This window comes from Gastrolobium bilobum, unplaced genomic scaffold (genome assembly GCF_033153095.1).
Source record: "Gastrolobium bilobum isolate Gb01-03AN ecotype WA unplaced genomic scaffold, APGP_CSIRO_Gbil_v1 utg73972, whole genome shotgun sequence".
NCBI classification, from domain to species: Eukaryota; Viridiplantae; Streptophyta; class Magnoliopsida; order Fabales; family Fabaceae; genus Gastrolobium; species Gastrolobium bilobum.
The window spans coordinates 107,153-126,771 of NW_026895437.1; the positions used below are offsets into that span (position 1 = coordinate 107,153).

At 37.7% G+C, this 19,619-nt stretch overlaps 1 protein-coding gene across 2 annotated transcripts; it reads right to left on the reverse strand.

Moving 5' to 3' along the window:
• Positions 1-3,253: 3,253 nt before the first annotated feature.
• On the reverse strand, positions 3,254-19,259 carry LOC133311172 (adenylylsulfatase HINT3). Of its 2 annotated transcripts, XM_061512188.1 has the most exons (7): positions 18,935-19,259; positions 12,874-12,929; positions 12,309-12,366; positions 4,449-4,515; positions 3,992-4,047; positions 3,825-3,878; positions 3,254-3,729 (listed from the first exon to the last, which is right to left on the reverse strand). In XM_061512188.1, the coding sequence occupies exons 1-7, from the start codon at positions 19,145-19,147 to the stop codon at positions 3,595-3,597; spliced, it is 639 nt and encodes a 212-aa protein (XP_061368172.1). In that variant the 5' UTR covers positions 19,148-19,259; the 3' UTR covers positions 3,254-3,594. The 2 variants fall into 2 exon arrangements, with proteins under 2 accessions (XP_061368172.1, XP_061368175.1); XM_061512191.1 differs by lacking the exons at positions 3,254-3,729; positions 3,825-3,878; positions 3,992-4,047 and adding an exon at positions 4,056-4,066.
• Positions 19,260-19,619: the final 360 nt, after the last annotated feature.

The following is a 19,619-nucleotide window of genomic DNA, read 5'->3' on the forward strand; positions in this document are numbered from 1 at the left end:
ACCAAAGTAGTTTATTGGCCCAGCTTCACTAAGCTTACATGCCGAGATGAGGTTGAGCCGCATATCAGGAACATGTCTGACCTCTTCAGAACCAGTCTACATCCCATGCCAGTCATCATCGTGACTTCCCTAACTCCCACTATCTTGCTGGTAATCCGGTACCTATCTTCATGATACCAAAGTCGCTGCCTTGATATGATGAGAAAAGCTCCTTGTGGAGTGTGACATGGAAAGATGCTCCTAAATCTACAATCCATGAACAGTCATCATATGCTACATTAAGATAACTATCCTCACTGATTAGGAAGACATCAGCCTCGGGTTTGACTGTTAAGGCTGTGGTACTCTATTCTTCTTTTTTCTTTGGATCTATCTGGTCCGACTTCACAGTGCCATTCTTCTGATCTCTTTTGAGCGTTCGACATTCGAACTTCCTGTGACATGTCTTCCCACAATAGTAGCATGTCAAGTCGGATCTCGGCTTTGACCGTCCTCGAGACTTATTTCGACCTCGGCTTTTACTCTTTCCTTGATGTTCCATCCTCCCACGATTCTCGAAGACATTGGCCTCGTGCTGTCTAGTCGTCCCTCGTTCTTTCCTTCTGGCCTCTTCATTCAACAGGATGTCTGCATCTGAGTCCTTGGTCAGCTTTCCTTCTGAGACTGAGTTGCTGAGCGTCACCACCAAAGTATCCCAGCTCTCTGGCACGAGCTGAGTAGCAAAAGCGCTTGCAACTCGTCATCAATCTTCATGTCAATCTTTATTAATTGATTTATGAGCCCTTTGTATTTTTTCAAGTGCTCGATCATGCTTTGTCTATCCCTGTAGACCAACTTCACACGTCAACGCACCAGGGCTGCTTTGTTGCGCGTCTTATTCTTCTGAATCAGAGATTCCAACTATGTCCACAGCTCATGAGCGTTTGTGTAGGTTGACACGTGCTTGAACAAGCTCTTGTCCCTATACTTGCGGATCATAGCGACCGCCTTCCAGTTGAGGAGATCTCACTATTTATCATTCTTCCCTTCTGGCTTGTCTGCACGCAGAAAGGGTTCATATAAATCTTTGCAATAAAGATGGTCTTCCATCATAGGTTTGCAGTATGAGTAGTTCTCTGTAGTGAGTTTGAACATATCACCATCATGTGTTAAGGCATCTTCCATCTCTGACTTCACAGAGCCCTTGATCTAAGAGCTCTGATACCACTGTTGGATTAGTAACAACTTCTATTTGTGGAAGCGAAGTAAATCTGTAAGATGGAAATTGAAAGAAGTAGAAAGAAAATAACACAGAGAACACAAAGCAATTTTAACGTGGAAAACCTCTTCAATGTGAGGAGTAAAAATCACGGGACCACTAAGTCCAAGAAAACTTCCACTATGAAAGTAGGATTACAATGATGATCTCTCTAGTACAAGACTAGAGTTTTACACACAAACATCTCACCACTAAGGATGGTTTACAACAACACTATGTCTCACTTGGAGAATTTTTCTCACCTATATGATGGAACTCTCTCTCATAAGAGGAACACTCTCTAATTGCTATCCGATGAAATTAGGATACTGATGAACCACTGAGAGATGCTTGGTATTTATAGGCAAGCAATGTTGTTGCCCTTTTTCCTTCCGCGTGTGCTTTCCGCAATTGCTTAGTATCATTGCCTCCAAATGAATAGTATTGGCATGTGAGCATTAAAAAAAAAAAAAAAGCTTTTGCGCCTAATATGTTGAAACATGAAGATGCTGCTGACATATAATTTAGGAAGAAAAATTCAACAATTTGGTATAGCAAAAAATACCTCATGGTTTTGTTGAAAGACTCTCAAGTATAGTCACTAGTTTTTCCTTTTTCATATCAAACGTTTTCAAGAGTTAAATTCTCATTAGTTAGTTAACGAAGATACATCATTAAAGTTGAATCATATCCCCCAAAACGGCATTGTGAACTATTGATTTCAAGGAATAAGAAAAATGTGCTTTATTTGGCCCTGAATTTAAGTGTGAATGATAAAGTTCCACATTGAAAATGAATGGGGTTAAACATGAAACATATAATTAAAAAGGACCCATAAACTTAATGTTTTAAGATTTTGGATTAAGATATACTCTTGAATATTGTGAACTGCTACTTAAACCATTAATCATAGTTCTCCCCCTACCATGGGCTGCCCTCATTGAAATCTCTAGCTTTAGTTTTCTCATTTTAACTGCATACTTTTGTCAAATGTAATAACAAGGTCTTCAAATCTATTGAGCTGAAACTATAGATCGTGGAAGTGCAACAAAAAAGCAAGGCTTTGACACATTAAAAAACCCCATTTTGAACAAGATCAAGACACTCAAGTTCAGGGGGGGAAATTATTGTAACTAAATCTTTCGTTTTTGACTAAATGATGATAGTTTAGTTGGCGCAAGAGAGTTGAGCAGATGGGGGTAAGAGCATGTGTTTGATCAGTCGCAATATCATCTTTAAGAAGAGTTTAAAGCTTTAATCATGAACTCACCTCGAACTTCGAATTAATCCGTAGAAAACCTATGGGATTACCAGGGAGATAAATCCAAAGAAAAAAAAATCTTTCATTTTTATACTCTGTTAGTTTTATTGTTGAAAGTTTTAAGAGAGTTGTGGTATTTCTAAAACTTGTTTCTTCTTTATTTCCTTCCTAGCCTCTAGAAGTGATATGGGATAGTCACCCCTTACTTTGCACTCATAGATCTTTGTTTCCTCTCTTTACTCAATTAATGAATATTTATTTTTTTTATAAAAAAAAAAAAATAGAACAGATTTATGTAACTATTACCTCATGGTTCCTCATAAGTAGTGGGAGAATGTGTAGATGTGTTGATTATGAGTCACGTACGAGGGAGAATAAATTGCTAGAAATCGTTAAATCTGCCCCCTATTACCAATTTCAGGGATGTTAAAAATATGTAAAATTGAGCAACGATGTCTTTACACTTTACTTTTAAATGCTTCCATGTAATGAGTGAAGTGGTTCAGTTGCATATTAGCAATTGAATGAATCACTTAACTTTTCTTCTAACAAATCTTACATGTCACATTCATTCCTTACAAAGTAAATTTGAGTAGAGGAAACACATTAAAAAGGTGGTTCATTAACTGGGCGAAATTGATTAATAATTGTCAGTGTAAAGGAAAGCACAAATTTGGGGATTCTGATATCACAATTTTGAACTCAAGAATATTAACATATAATAAATAACATAGAGATCTCTTACTTTTCCTGGTAAATCCCTTTTCAAAAATTTAACCAATAAATAAAAAAAATTGACTGTACACATGGGCACATACATGAGAGAGAAATGATACATGCCTATAAAAATACTTGACATAACCCTTGCATTCAATAAATTAGTGATATCGGAAAAAGAAAAAAGAAAAAAATAGTAGCTGAGATATTTTGGGTTGGGTTTAAAGCAATGGCTTTAGAAAGAAAAGGAAAAAAAAAAAAAAAAAAAACAATCACTCAATTATTGAATATGAGGGTTATATTAAACTATTTTTCTGCGCATGTTCCATTCCTCTAAATGAAAATATGAAATATAAGTTACAATACATCAACAACACAACTAACTTTTACTCGAACAAAAATCTTCATTCTTGCTATCCTGACAAATATCTGATAGCAACAACTGTTCCTGAATACGAGCTGCAAGCTGAGATACTTTCTCATCATCTAAATTAAGGGGGCGCCTTAGCAAACTCTATAAACAAGGAACTTTATTACTGATTAGTACTCCCAGTACATAATTATATGATGGATATCACATCAAACTTTGAAAAGGAAATGAAATATTACCTCAGAAGCCCATAAACAATCATATGCTTTACGGGGAATTATGTGGATATGAGTCTGAAATGCACACATTTTATAGCACAATAAGCCATTTGTAGAATATAGAGAGCAAAGTAAATGTGTGATTCCATAAAAGTACAAGTTACAATATAGAAGATCTAAAATCTTACATGAAATATTACTTGGCCAGCAGCTGCTCCGTTGTTAACCAACAGATTGAAAGAATCTGCAGAATTACAAACATCCTATGAGACTCCATGGTGTGAGATATAATGTCATACAGAAGTATCAAGATCGACAGGGCTGATATGAAAATAACAATATGTAGGGTAATTATAATTTTCTCCAAACCAGCAACAATTCAGAAGTTTCATATCCTGCATTAGAAATGGTTAAACTAGAAAGATCCATAGAAACAACATTATCAAACAAGAATCTAGTTATGCACAGAAGTTAAAGACTTTTCCTCATTGTTGCCAGAAAAGGCATAGCGAGGTATCGATCAGATATCTACCAGCAGAGTTTGCCTCAAATGAGTGTTTTCTATTGAAATATTAAAGTCTAAGCCATATAAAAGAAGAAAACCTAGCAAAGAGCAGATAAAAGTTCGAGTATTTAAGTACATACTGCAGCCAGTAGCCTTCATGATTGCAGTGCTAATAAAGGGCACTTTTGAACACATTGCGGCTACCACCTGTACCATAAGCCAATTAGGCTAGGAAAATAAACAAGACCATTGTTTGACATTAACAAAAAATATTTAAATCGATTAAACACACAGGTACACCATTTTACTCTTGCACTTGAGCAACAAATTTAGCAGTGTTTTCAAGCTTGATGAATTGCAAGAATGAAATAAAAGAGAAATATGATGGAGGACCCATAGTTACAAGGGTGTACACAGGAAGAAAAGGTGCAAAGCAGGGAATCATTCTCAACCAGCACATGGTTGATGTGGATAAAAATGGGGTGGGAATGAGAGAATGGAGTCTGTTAGAGAGAGTTAGTTATTTAGGGAGTGGGAAGGATCAGAATAGGCAGTTTTGAGTGAGGTAAATTTGGGCATAGCTTAGCGCTGTGAGAGGGAGAACACTAACCTCTCGAATGTCAGTATTGTACTTTTGTTTTTCTTCATATCAATACAACCACATTTTCCTGCTTTGCTGTTATTCTGTTACTGGTGTCTATCAATTTGGCATTGGAGCTTTCAATCCAAAGGGCAGTGGGTATGGTATCAACAAGAATGGAGGACAGATTAGATGCGGTGGAAAAAGGAGTGAAAGAGATAAATGAAAAATTTGGGAGAATGGAGCAACGTCTCGATGGGAAAGATAAAGATGATCAGAAAAAATTTGAAGCTATCAGAGGATACATGGTGGAAATTTGGCAGTTCATGAAAGGGAAGGCACCTGAGAAGGTCACGTTGGAGTCGCCAATAGTGATTAACATAGAAACTCTAGAGAAAACAGTGAATCAAGGAGGAGAAGTGAGAGCAGGATCGAAGAACAGAAACAAAGGAGAATCTAGCTGCAAGGATGGAGATGGTCCACCAGAGAAATTCAAGCTGATAAAATGGAATTACCAGTGTTTTCCGGTGAAGATCCGGGAGGGTGAATAACCTACCGGAAAGATATTTCCAGTTGAACCAGATTGATGGTTAAAAATTGTTGTTTGAAGTTGTTCATGGCTGATTAGGGTTTGATTAAATCATGAACCTATGATGTTGTTTTAAGTGGTTTAATATTCTTTGGTGGTGGTTTATTGATTTTAAGCTAAACTATGCATGTTTAAAATTAAAATAAACAAAAAGGTGATGTCTATACAAAGAGGCCGATTAGGCCGAAAGAGTAAAGTATGCAGATCATGTGTATGATAAAAGTCAAAAGTGAAACTAGGGTTTTTAAGCCAATTAATGATGGTTGGTTCAATAGAAAATGAGTGAAAGTTAAAAGGTAAATTTATGAACCTTAATTAAAGGCCATTTGGCCATACACTCCATAAATCATGAAGATTAATGTTTGGATCATAAGAATATGTTTAAAGGGTGATTGAGGTATGTTTAATTAATAAACAAAAGGGTTTGAATGGATGGAAATTGGTTTATCTATAAAAGTGTTTAGAAATAAAAGCCTTAAGTTGCTATAAAAATTCTGCTTACTTTTGAGCCGAAATTGGAAAAGGCATATCTAACTCATTTTTTAACGAAATGGAGCGTGTGAGGTATCAAATTAAAGCTTAAGGTGTCTAGTTTCTTATTCCAAAAGATGAGATTTTTATGAGTGTTAGATCATCCCCAGAATTAAAAAGAGTAAACAGTGCCCGAAACTGTCATGTTTGACAGCTTAATGTAAGGAGTTTGTAAAATTCATAACTCCTTCGTTACTTAACGAAACGAGACGAATCTTATGTCAAATTAAAGCCCCCGATGTCTAGTATTTGATATAAAAATTTGAGAATAAACTGGGTAGGGAAACATTCCCAGAAAATTAAAGTGTCCGTTGTCCTGCCTTTCCGATGACGGGTTTAAGCAATTTGCTTACGGCGGAAATATCTTGACTTGTACTTGTCAGAATGAGGCGTATAATATGCCGTTGGAAATCTTAAGACGTCTAGATTAAGACGGTAATATTTTTGGTGAAATATTTCATGACCTGGTAATGAAGGTTAACTATACGTAGTTAGTTCATGAACCTTATTTGTATATGTATTTGGCCATAAGTAGGTCATATGACCTAGGCAATTTATTAAAGTATGAAATGTTCATTTGAGTTAGTGGTTTAAACTAACTTGTGTTGGGACCTAATTATTAAATGGTGAATTAAGTGTAAAAACTGGTGATATGGTATGAATTGTCAAGATAAATAGAATTATCAAGTTAATTATAAAATTAACTTATGATGTTAGTTACTTGGATTACAAGTAATATGTATTAACTGGTATTTTTATATATGAAACCAGAGTATAAACCAGACGGTGTAAATGGAAAGTACAACCTATAGATAATCAAATAGACTGGTGTCTTGAGCTACAAGTAATAACAAGGAAAGCTTGACAGGTAAGCTTTTGGTTTAGGAGTTTTCTTCTACCATGTTGTTCCACCATGATCAGTTAGAACTTAGCATAGTTGCATTCGTATAGGACAATTATGTATATATTTTAGAGTAAATACCATTTTTGGTCCTGAGCAAATTTTACGATGCCTGCTTTAGTCCCTAGCAAATAAAAAAGCTATTCGTGATCCCTAAAAAATTCAAAATGGACCCATTTAGTTGAAATCGTGGTCCCTCACAAATTCAAAAAAGACCCACATTAGTCCCTCAAAAGGACTAAAATGGGTCCATTTTGAATTTCTTAGGGACCACGAATAGCCTTTTTATTTGCAAGGGACTAAAGCGGGTATCGTAAAATTTTTTGAGGACCAAAAAATGTATTTACTCTATATTTTATATGCCATGATTTATCTGTTGAGTGTAAATTTACTGATTGTCGTAATGTAACTATTTAAATTCTAATGTATTGATTGTTATATAATTGATGTGTTGTGATTAAATGTATTGTGAATGGCGGTGCTATGATTAAATGTGTTGTGATTTGATGTGCTGTGAATCATTTGTTGAATTTAAATACATGTACATTTTGTTGTTGTTTGATTGGTTGGAATATTTGATGTGTTGTGCTGGAAAGCTGTGATGTACGTATTTTAATATACTATATTAAAATTGGTGTCAGCATATGAAATGTTGTGATGTGATTAATCTGATATAAGATTAATAAATGGTGTGTATATTTAGTACATTGATTATAAAAGATGATGTCTGAGTAAAGGTGACAGATGTGTATATCTAATATACGTGTAATTCTAGTATGAGGCCAATAAATAATGGTCGTACAAGTTGAGTGCATCCGAATAATGGGTGACTCTGGTGGAATTATCTTGATTAGTTGTTACCGTGGACACATCCGGTCATCAGGTGGTTTCGGCTACTCTGTAAAGCAGAGATGTTTGTATATTGGTGTTAATTCTGGCGATCAAGATTATTGTGAATTTCTAATTATTATGATTATTATGGATATTTGGTATTGCTAATAATTTTGATAGGAGTTTCTGAAATACAATGAAATGATCTGGTGAATAATTAAAGAGACTCTAAACTATCAGATAAAAAGTAAAAGGTTATAAATGAGCAAGACTGTGTAACTGTGTAAAATAATGAAATGCGTGACTGCATGTAATTCTGGATTTGATAACTGCATGTGGATATGAATTCTATTACTGTATATAAATAAAAAATAAGTGATTGCATGTGAATATAGAATTTGTATCTGTATGATATTATCTAAGTTCTGTGTTTAATATGTCATGTGGGAAGTGAGCTCATGGGTGGAAACTGCTCCATAAACCCAGAGCTCATTGGGATTCAATTCTCACCCCGTTGTGGGGCTGTAATTTAAATTACAAGTACAACAGTAGCAAGAGAGCTTTAAAAGGGCAAGAAGCCAACACATGGAGATTAGAGCAAAGTACTGTAGCAGAAAGACTGATAGATGTTTGTTTTGGAACTATCTGTAAATATGTTTTAGTGTAAACATCTTTTGAAAGGCCTATGTATGTATTTGTATAGTTGAGGTCGTGATGCATATATGTCTGTTCAATTTAGTGTGTAGCATAATGGAATGGAACAGAGCCATCAGTTGATTTCAGTTTATAAATTACGATGTATTGAGTTGTTGTCTATCAGGTGTAAAAATATTATGGGAGTCTGATCCCTAGAAATGTCCAATATATAGCCATTATGTTATCCGTGGTTTTTGTCAGAAATAATAATTGTTATTATATTCGGGTAGACACTTGACAATTATTATGGTTGTATGAGTCAAATAAAGATTCTATAGTTATGGGACTGTATGTAATAGAAATAAGAAGAAAAATAAGAAGAAAAGTTAAGTCACGTAGTCGATGGTAAGCTATAGTGATGCTTTTATTAAGTCTTTTGTTTATTTAATTAAATATGTAGCGCTTTTATTACCATAATGTAAGTTAACATACCGGCTCGAGACGGGGTGTTACAAGGAGCAGCTCTGAGTTGGTATGAATATCATGAGCATCGGAAAGCTTTCATCAATTGGGCAGAGGTGAAGACAGAGCTATTGAAACGATTTGGTCTAGCACAATTCAAATCACCCAAGGAAGAATTGATGATGTTGAAGCAAACGGGAAGCGTGACTGAGTTTCGGCAACAATTTGAGTCACTGGTGGCAGTCGCAGAGGGGTTAACGAACGCATGGTTGAAAGGGGCAATCATGGTTGGGCTGAAGCAAGAGATACGAGTTAGATCTGTCTATTTGACCCAATGAGCTAGAAGCTACAATGAGGCTGGCCTAATGCATTGAGGCTATAAATTAGGCCTTACAAGGTCGACCACAAGCCCAAGAAAACTCACGTGTGACTGCTACGGGTACAGTTGTTAGGCGAAAATCAGACCCGATAATTACTAACCTACCCACAATACAAAACAATGGCATCATTCATTCTGGAAATACAAATGAAAAAAGGACAGGGAAAGTGTTCAATGACGATCCTGGAAGGGAAATGGTCGTGCCAACAGCTTTAGGCGATTGACGCTGGCGGAGTTGTATGAGAAGAAGGAACAGGGTTGTGTTTCCAGTGCAATGAAAAGTTTACGTCACAACATCGTTGCGAATTATGACAACTCAAGGTGCCCTTAGCAATGGAAGGAGACAATTCTGACGGAGACTCTGGTGGGGAGCACGAGACAGAAGCCATGGAGCATAAGTCAATTGAGTTGTTGTATAATGTCATAGCTGGTCTTAGCTCAGACCATGAGGTGGTCGTCTTGATCGATTGCGTAGCAGCACACAATTTCGTTGATCAGAAGATAGTCCCAGAGCTGAGTTTACTTGTCAGCCCAAAACAATTCAATATGACATTAGGCGATGGACAAAAGGTCGTAGGTGAAGGCATATGTTATATTAAGAAAAGAATGGCTCTCCACTCTGGGGAAGTTTGCAACAATTGGAAAACCCGAACCATGAAATTTGGGTGGGATGGGACAATAGCAACCATGTGGGGTGACCCACCTCTGATAAGGTTGGGAAGACTTTCAAGGGGCTGTGGCAATCGGTTCAATCTGGTGGGACAAGTGTTGGTTGGAGTTCGTACAAATGGAGCAAGAGGAGGAACAACCAGCCATGGTGAGTTTGAATTCGCATAATTGATTCATCAATTTGACACCCTCTTCACAAAATCAAAGGGGTAACAGTGGACCCTACCAAGGTCAAACACGTGGTGGATTGGCCACTACCCGAAGACCTCAAGGAATTACATGGGAATCACAAGTTATTACTGAAGATTTGTCAAAGGCTATGGGAAGCTTGCAACCCAATTAACTCAATTGCTAAAGAAAGACGTTTTTCATTGGAATGATGATGCCACCAAAGCTTTCCACAATCTCAAGGAAACTATGGTAAGTGCCTCCGCATTGACTGTGCCTAATATTTCTATAGAGTTTGTTTTAGAGACATATGCTTTAGGGAAAGGATTGGGAGTTGTTCTCCTGCAAAAAGGGAGGCCAATCTCTTATTGGATTCAAACATTATCCCCAAGATCTCAAGATTGATGGCAATAGTAATGGCAGTTCAAAAGTGGAGGCATTATTTGCTTGGAATGCATTTTGAAGACAAAACCGATCAGAAAAGTTCGAAGCATTTGTTGGAACAACGCAACGTTAATGCAAAACAGCAGAAGTGGGTTATGAAACTACTTGGATATGACTTTGAAATCATCTATAAACCAGGGGGAGCCAATAGAGTTGCAGATGCATTATCTAAAAAACCAGCAAGCATAAGCTTATGTTCAGGCAGAGGTGGCAATCTGGGTTGAACCTGACAGGTCAACCTGCCAAAACGGGGCGGGTTGGTTTACACATCTCAACCCACCAACCCACTTCAACCCGCACCGCCTAATTGTGAGTCAAAATTGGTTGGTGGCAAGTCGGCCCGCCGGGTCTTTTTAAAGAAGAAAAACTTTATTTATAACAATAGTTATCCATATACGGAGGCAAAAATAAGTTCTTAAAGAATGTCTGACTGCATATTAGCATACATTTAGGCTTGAGATTGGAAAAAAACTAAGGGGAGTGTGAAATGAAAATAAGTAATATTATAAAATTTATAAAATATAATCTATTTTTAATTTTTAATTATTTTTTATATTTTATATTTTAGGCGGGTTGACCCGCCAATCAACCATAAAACGGGATGGGTTGGACTTTTAAACCCACATTCAAGGGGCGGGGCGGGGTGGGCCGACCCGTTTTGCCACCTCTATGTTCGGCAAATTCTGCAGTTCTTTCGAATAATGGAGAGGACCTGGACAATGAGCTATTAGCTGAACCAAAATACAAGGCCATTATACAGGACTTTTTAAAGGATTCAGCCTCCCATGAACGCTATCAACTGAGGCAGAGGAATTTGTTTTACAAGGGGAGGACGGTAATTGCACCCACTCCCTATCTATTCCAATTATCATCTTATAGTTTCATGCTACTCCATTTGGGGGCACTCCGGTTTTTTCAAAACCTATAAAAGAATTGCAGCGGTCTTATTTTTGGGATGGAATGAAGAACAGTATTAAGGAGTTTGTAGCTGGATGTATTGACTGCCAAAGGAGCAAATACCAAGCAATGAGACCAGCTGGTCTTATCCTACCCCTGCCTATTCCAAAGCAAGTTTGAGAAGACATTTCTACGGACTTCATAGGAGGTCTCCCAAAGACTGCAAAAGGGGATACTATTATGGTAATAGTTGACAAGTTGACCAAGTACAATCATTTTATGGCCTTGACTCATCCATATACAGCAGCTGATGTAGCCCATATCTTTAGCAAAGAGGTGGGGAACTTGCATGGCTACCCACCAAGTATGGTATCAGACCGAGACCGGATCTTCTCAAGTAATTTTTGGAAGGAGCTTTTCAAACATATTAAAACTGCATTAAAATGCAGTAGAGCTTATCATCCTCAAACGGAAGGGCATATTTGTGTGTCTCATAATTTAAAGAATGACGCACATAGTGAGACTAGGATCTTATGGTTAAAAGTAGAAATCAGAGACAAATGAAGAAGCTCCCATTGATGCAGATTACATAGTACCACAAGGTTCTCAATTATTTAAAAAGAAAAACCACCTCACTTCTCGCACTCACTATATTTGGGGTAACGATTAAATAATTAAAGTTCTTTTAATGATTAAGTACAGAGAACAGCGTGTATGGATGTTATTTCTTTGCATTAAGCAACAACAAATAAACCTATTTTCATTTAAATTTTTTTATTTATGACAACAACAGAATCATCTACACAGGAATCTTCATAAAAGGAATTTTTCCTTATGAAGAAAGGATTTACTATCAACTTAAAATTATAGTGTAAAGTCAGTAAAACAAGCATCATAATTGAAAATTACTTACTGACGGAGGAGTAGCATCCAGTGAAGGAAAATGACATTTCGGGATAACGAGAGAGTGCCTAGTAAACAAAGTGTAGATGGGAAAAGTGGATAAACAAACTATGCCATGCAGAATTGTTGAAAAAGTAAATGAAATTGGATTGTAAACGTGTAGGCATAAATGATTACCAAATCAAAGAATATGTATGCCATTGACAAACTATGAAACTATCCGACATTCCTAACATGTAACCATGTCATTCAAAATAGATATTTCAGAATCCCTCCTAAAACCAAAATTTTGCATTACTTTCCTTTCTCTTCTGCTCCAAATTAACTTGAACTGTTAAGAATATCATGTTTTGAAGGGAACAGATGGAAAAAATAAAAAACATAGGCATCAATAAATCGATATTATACTATTGATATTCAATGTCCCAAGTCCCAACTCATAATATGCGAAACAGCAAATGCATGCTCTAATTTACTCCATGCATGGTCATATGTATTCGTGCATAAAGTGTGAAATAACGCAGAACACAACTATGCCTCACAAATAACTGCACCTTGGACATATGATACCTTACCCATGACACAGCGGATTTGTATCCAATATGCATAGGCAAAAATCATCTTCGTACAGCTGTTAGTTTGAGAAAAAGAATATGAAGAAAATCAGGGTCAAGGTAATGAGAAAACCTGGTAGGATTGTATATAAATTAAAAGTAATGAGTAATGGCAACAAAAGTTATGATAAGTCCGATGATTGAAGATATTAACAAGTTCGAAAGATCTTCAAATAACATGATTTACAATTTCAAACAGTTTTTTATGTCTAAGCATTAAAGCTAAGGGCAACTTGTGCTACCACTATACATGGGATGTGTCAGGTGGGTCCAATGAGAAGCCCATGGCGTGGGACACAACTAATGGGCTAAGCTACACCAACCGTAGCAAGTGAGTCCAACACCACGTCTTAACCCAAAACCTTAAGGCATTGGATTCATGGGTCCTTCCACTTATATATCTTCACTTAGCCCATTACCAACTGATGAGCCCCTGGAACCTTTTAATAGATATTACAAACGCAGGAAGGCCCAACAGAAGGGAGAAATCAACGTAGCCCAAGCTAATAAGACAAGCCCAAATGAAGGAGGAAGCAGTAAGACGAATGAAGGAAAAAACAAACAACAATCAGTTACAAAGGAGGCCACGTGGAACGCTGTGAATGGAGAAAGTGAAATGGGCAAGGGAGCTGTGGTGAGTGACGAATAAAAAGACAGTTAGAGGTGAAAGGAAGCATTATGGAGAGTTGTTAGTAAAGGGCTGCACCTGAACTTGGGGTTCAGTGTGGAAAGGACTGGTATCTTCCCAAGCGGATGAGCATGGGTAGTGAATCCATGGAGTCTGTAAGGGATTTTTAGGAGTTTAGTATTTCTGGGTAATTGGTAGTAAGTGTGTCTCTTTAAATGTAAAGGACAGTGTCCTAATGGTCCGATTGCAAGGGAATTGTCCTTGTTATTTTCTATCAGAATTGTAAGGGAATTATTCCCACTTAAAACTCAATATAAGTGATTGTTTCGTGTTGTTCATTTCAATTGCTGTTTTGATATTCTGAACATTGGGAATTCTTGTTATTATATTTTATTATATTTTTTAAAGGGATAATTGGTGCCATTAATTTAGTATCAAAGCACTTTACCTGGGAAAATTGTGAATGGTGTTGACAAGGAACATGGTTCATCGAATGGAGGCATTGGAGGCGAGAGTTGCGGGAACAGAGGAGGGAATCCATCGAATTGAAGCCAATCTGTCAGTGATGATGCGAAAGCTTCAGGAGCTTGCAGCAGCTGGAAACCAAGGAGGAACAAATGACGGAGGCGGGGGTCACCATGAGGGGCCAAACAGCAGGGATGATACGACCTAGTAGCAGCCCCTATTCTTGCCCCTTAATAATGGTCAAAAAGAAGGATGGAAGTTGGCGGTTTTGTGTGGATTACCACGCCTTAAACAATGTAATCGTAGCTGATAAGTTCCCAATTTCGATCATTGACGAGCTTCTGGATGAGTTGAATGAGGCTGGCATTTTTTCGAAATTGGATCTAAAATCGGGGTATAATCAAATACTGATGAAGGTGGAAGATATAGAGAAGACAGTCTTTCGCACGCATGAAGGGCACTACGAGTATCTCGTAATGCCGTTTGGGCTTAAAAATGCTCCCTCAACCTTCCAGTCCTTAATGAATGCTATTTTTAAACCCCACTTGCGTAAATTCATTTTGGTCTTCTTTGATGATATCTTGGTATATAGCCAAGATGAGAAGCGGCATGAAGAACATCTCCGAGTAGTACTGGACGTCTTGAGGCAGCAACAGCTCTTCGCTAATTATAAAAAATGTAGCTTCGCTAAGGAAGAGTTGGAGTACTTGGCTCATTTAGTATCTAAAGAGGGTGTCAAAACAGACCCTCAAAAGCTGCAAACTGTACAACTTTGGCCAGTTCCTCGAAATTTAAAGGAGTTATGGGGGTTTTTGGGTCTCACAGGGTATTATAGGAGGTTTGTCAGGTAGTACGGTCATATGGCCAAACCTTTGACATATTTGTTGAGGAAAGATTGTTTTCTATGGGGAGAAGAGGCACAAAAAGCCTTTGAAACGTTGAAGGCTGAGATGGTTAAACTACCCACGCTGGCTCTACCTAATTTTGAGGAGACGTTTGGGGTTGAAACTGATGCATCTGGTGTTGGTATGGGGGCTGTCTTTATGCAGAATGGGCGACCTATATCCTTCTTGAGTCAAGCATTTTCTGATCAAGCAAGGAAGTTGTTAGTGTACGAAAGGGAGTTGAAAGCAATAGTGTTTGCTGTCCACAAATGGCGTCACTATTTGTTGGGAAGCCATTTCATCATCCGGACAGACCAACGCAGCCTCAAATATTTGACTGAACAACGCTTGATAGCTGAAGGGCAACAGAAATGGATAGCTAAATTGATGGGGTTTGATTTTGAGATACAATTTAAACCAGGGGTGGAAAATAAAGTTGCAGACGCCTTGTCCCGAGTAATGGAGTGTAAAGAATTAACTTTGGTCAACAGCCCAGACTTGCAAGCAATAGCAGAAGAAGCCTTGCATGACCAGTCCATAAGAAAAATAATTACAGAAGTGCTGCAGGATGCTCAATCACATCCAGGGTACCATGTGATTAAAGGTTGTCTATGGTTCAAAAATAGGTTGGTTATTCCTAAAAACCCAGCACAAATTCTGGCAATTTTATTTGAGTTTCACTCTTCTCCTTTGGGGGGACATTCAGGGGAACTACGAACTTTTAAAAGGATAGCTACAGTGTTCTATTGGAAGGGAATGGGCAAACGGGTAGCTGATTTTGTGAGGCAGTGTGGGGTTTGCCAATAGCAAAAATATGAAGGGTTGTTGCCTGCTGGGCTATTACAACCACTACCAGTACCTGAAAAAGCATGGGAGGATGTATCGATGGATTTTATTGGGGGTTTGCCCAAATCTCAAGGGGTTGATACTATTATGGTGGTGGTTGATAGGCTGACCAAATACACGCATTTCTTGACGCTGCACCATCCTTATCATGCTCAAGAGGTAGCGGAGTTGTTTGCAAAGGAGATTGTCCGTCTCCATGGTTTCCCCAAATCCATTATTTCTGATAAAGACTAGGTGTTCATGAGCACATTTTGGAAAGAGTTGTTCAAACTTTCAAGTACTAAACTACGTTTCAGCTCCGCTCATCATCCACAAACGGACAGGCAATCGGAAGTGGTTAATAGAACAGTTGAGACACATCTGCGATGTTTTATTAATGGGCATCCTAGGGGCTGGGCTAAGTCGTGTGGGCTGAATTTGGTTCAACACATCTTATAATAGATCAATTGGCATAACACCATTCAAGGCTGTGTATGGCCAATAACCTCCCTCATTGTTTCGTTTTGAAAAGGGGAGCACTCAAGTGGATGCTTTAGATCAATGGTTGGCTGCCCGTGATGCAGTGATGGATGATCTCAGGCAGAATTTGAATCGAGCACAGCAACGAATGAAGTTTCAAGCTGACCAGAAACGTAGGAAGTTCAGTTTGAAGTAGGAGAGAGTGTGTTCTTGAAGATACAGCCCTATAAGATGCGCTCTTTAGCTAAAAGGGTCAACCAGAAATTAAGTCCCCGTTTTTATGGGACTTTCAAGGTCATAGAACGCATGGGAACAGTGGCTTACCGCTTAGAGCTCCCTTCATACTCAAAGGTGCATCTCGTATTCCACGTCTCTCAACTTAAACGTGTTGTGCAGCCAGTCGTACCAATATTGGCATTACCAAGGTGCTTAGATGAGGGTCCAACCTATGGCTATTCTTGATTCTAGGAAGTTGATAAGTGGAAAAATCGAGTTGTTGGTGCAATGGGAGGCACTTCCGAACTGTGATTGCACATGGGAGGATTTGGAGGAGTTCCAGCAACAATTTCCTCTTTTCCACCTTGAGGACAAGGTGATTCTTCCAGGGGGGGAGTGTTGATGGCCCCTGGAACCTTTTAATAAATATTACAAACGCAGGAAGGCCCAACAAGAGGGAGAAATCAACATAGTCCAAGCTGATAAGATGAGCCCAAATGAAGGAGGAAGGAGTGAGACGAATGAAGGAAAAAACAAACAACAACCAGTTACAAAGGAGGCCACGTGAAACGTTGTGAATGGAGAAAGTGAACTGGGCAAGGGAGCTGTGGTGAGTGACGAATAAAGAGACGCTTAGAGGTGAAAGGAAGCATCATGGAGAGTTGTTAGTAGAGGGTTGCACCTGAACTTGGGGTTCAATGTGGAAGGGACTGGTATCTTCCCAAGCGTATGAGCATGGGTAGTGAATCCATGGAGTCTGTAAGGGAATTTTAGGAGTTTAGTATTTCTGGGTAATTGGTAGTAAGTGTGTCTCTTTAAATGTAAAGGACAGTGTCCTAATGGTCCGATTGTAAGGGAATTATCCTTGTTATTTTCTATCAGTATTGTAAGGGAATTATTCCCACTTAAAACTCAATATAAGTGTGATTGTTTCGTGTTGTTCATTTCAATTGCTGTTCTGATATTCTCAACATTGGGAATTCTTGTTATTATATTTTTTAAAGCGATAATTGGTGTCATTACCAACCAATGTGGGACTCATCACACTGGAATATCTCAACAATCTCCCCCTCAAATGTGAAACCCAACATTGATATGTTCCCGCTCAACCGAATACCCCAGGGCCCAAGTACTCAACCCGTCTCCTAGCCAATCACCAGGCTAGCTCGAGCCCAACTCGACTTTGATACCACTGTCAAACGGGTCCAGTAGGAGCCGTGGCAGGGAAACACCACAAATGGGCTAAGCTACACCAACCATAGCAAGTAGGTCTTACATCATGTCTCAACCCAAAATCTTAAGGCATTGGGTTTTATGAGTTCTCCCATTTATATGCACTTCACTTAGCCTATTACCAACCAATGTGAGACTTATCACACTTGAATATTCCAACAATTTCCCTTACTCAACTGTGAAACCCAACAGAATGCAAGGAAGGGTTTGGCTCACTATCCAGTGTCCAAATCTATAGTAGGTGCCCTTACATTTGCAAGAGGCTAATTCCACAACACAAACCTATGATCTCAAGGTCACATGGAAACCAGGCTCCCTTTTGTCGGTCCATCAAAGCTAACAATAGAAAAACCTCGTCGAAGGTTTAGTGTTCATGAATCATAACTCTTTTACTTGAATATCAGTATTTCACTTGTTCATAACATAGTTATCAGTATCTTACGATTCATACGATGCGATTCACAAGTCCAGCAATATGTATCGTGGGGTGTATCAGAAAGGGGTTTGTATCGAATGATACGATACGAAAATTAAATCAAAATTTGTAATTTTTAATATAAAAAAAGAAATAAAGATTAAATTTGCAATTTAAATTAAAAAAATCTAAAAGGATCCTTTTTGGAAGAGGATGATGGATTAATTATGTCACTGATAAATGCTGATAGTGATAATATTAGTCTTAATGATTAATGAGTAGGAGAATAACTGGTTTACACTTTAATTAATTATGTATTTTGCTTATTGGATCCTTTTTGTAATTTGATATTAATTATTATTTATTTTTAAATTATTTTTTATTATATTTATGTATCTTACGATTCGATACAATTCACGATACATGATACAACAAATTGAACAAATTGGCCAAATGATGCACGATAGATATTGCCATTCAAAAACCTTGGTTCATACTAGGAAATTCCATCTCTAAGTCCTTTTCGTACGCATAAACATGGATTAAAGAAAAATCTATAAGCCTCCAAAGTCCAAAACAATAGCTGTAAAATTTTCAAGTTCTTGAGGCAAGGTGTCAATTATCCTCTCTATCTGTCTCAGATTGATTTATCGAACAAAATGCATCATCAACATGAAACTCCAATCAACCAAATTTGAAACATTACCCATAACCCCTCCTAGATAAACATCAAATTGGTCCTTAAATTACAGTTTTATCGTTGATTGCAATTAATTTAGTCCAAGGAAAAAGGTAACTTTTTGAACCATTTTAATCTCAAAACATTAAATAAATAACAGAAAATTCAAAAAAGAAAAAAAAAAAAAGAAGGCATACCTTCAAAGCAGGTAATTCACCACGGATAATCTTGCAGAAAATGCAATCCTCTTCCAAATTGTGCCTTTTGGTATTAGCTAATCGCGTTTCAGCATCAGAAGCAGAAGCACAGACCGAACCCGAAACCGGGGAATAGAGGGGACCCGGAGGCAACCGGGTCGGGTTGAGATGGGAGCACAAAACGGCAAGCCTCCTTGCCTCCACGGTGGACATAGTAGGTTCTCTCAATAAAAAAAGGTAAGGTTTTGAAGGAGCGTAGAGACAGAGAGCGAAGGAGCATTCATTGCACGGTGTTTGAAATTTAGAAAACGACACACGACAATCCAACGACCACGCAAGCTTGTTTGTTTTTAATTTTTTTTGAGTTGCTGTTTTGATTTGTGTACACATGAGGTCTTAACTTATCCACTCGCGTTCTAAGGAATGTGTGGTGTGGTGTGGGGATTCGTCAATTGTGGGTTGATTTGATTGATATAATATAGTTTTAAAATAAATTATTGAAATAATACAATTTGAAAATTACTTATTAGAGTAATATAATTTAATCTGATCCTTCATTATCCTGCGGGCTCCACAAACATTAATTGTTTATTTATGTTCCTGATGATAAAGAGTTATACTTGTGAGACATGTGTGACAAAAAATATTTAAATTATACTACTTTATAAATAATTTTTTAATTATA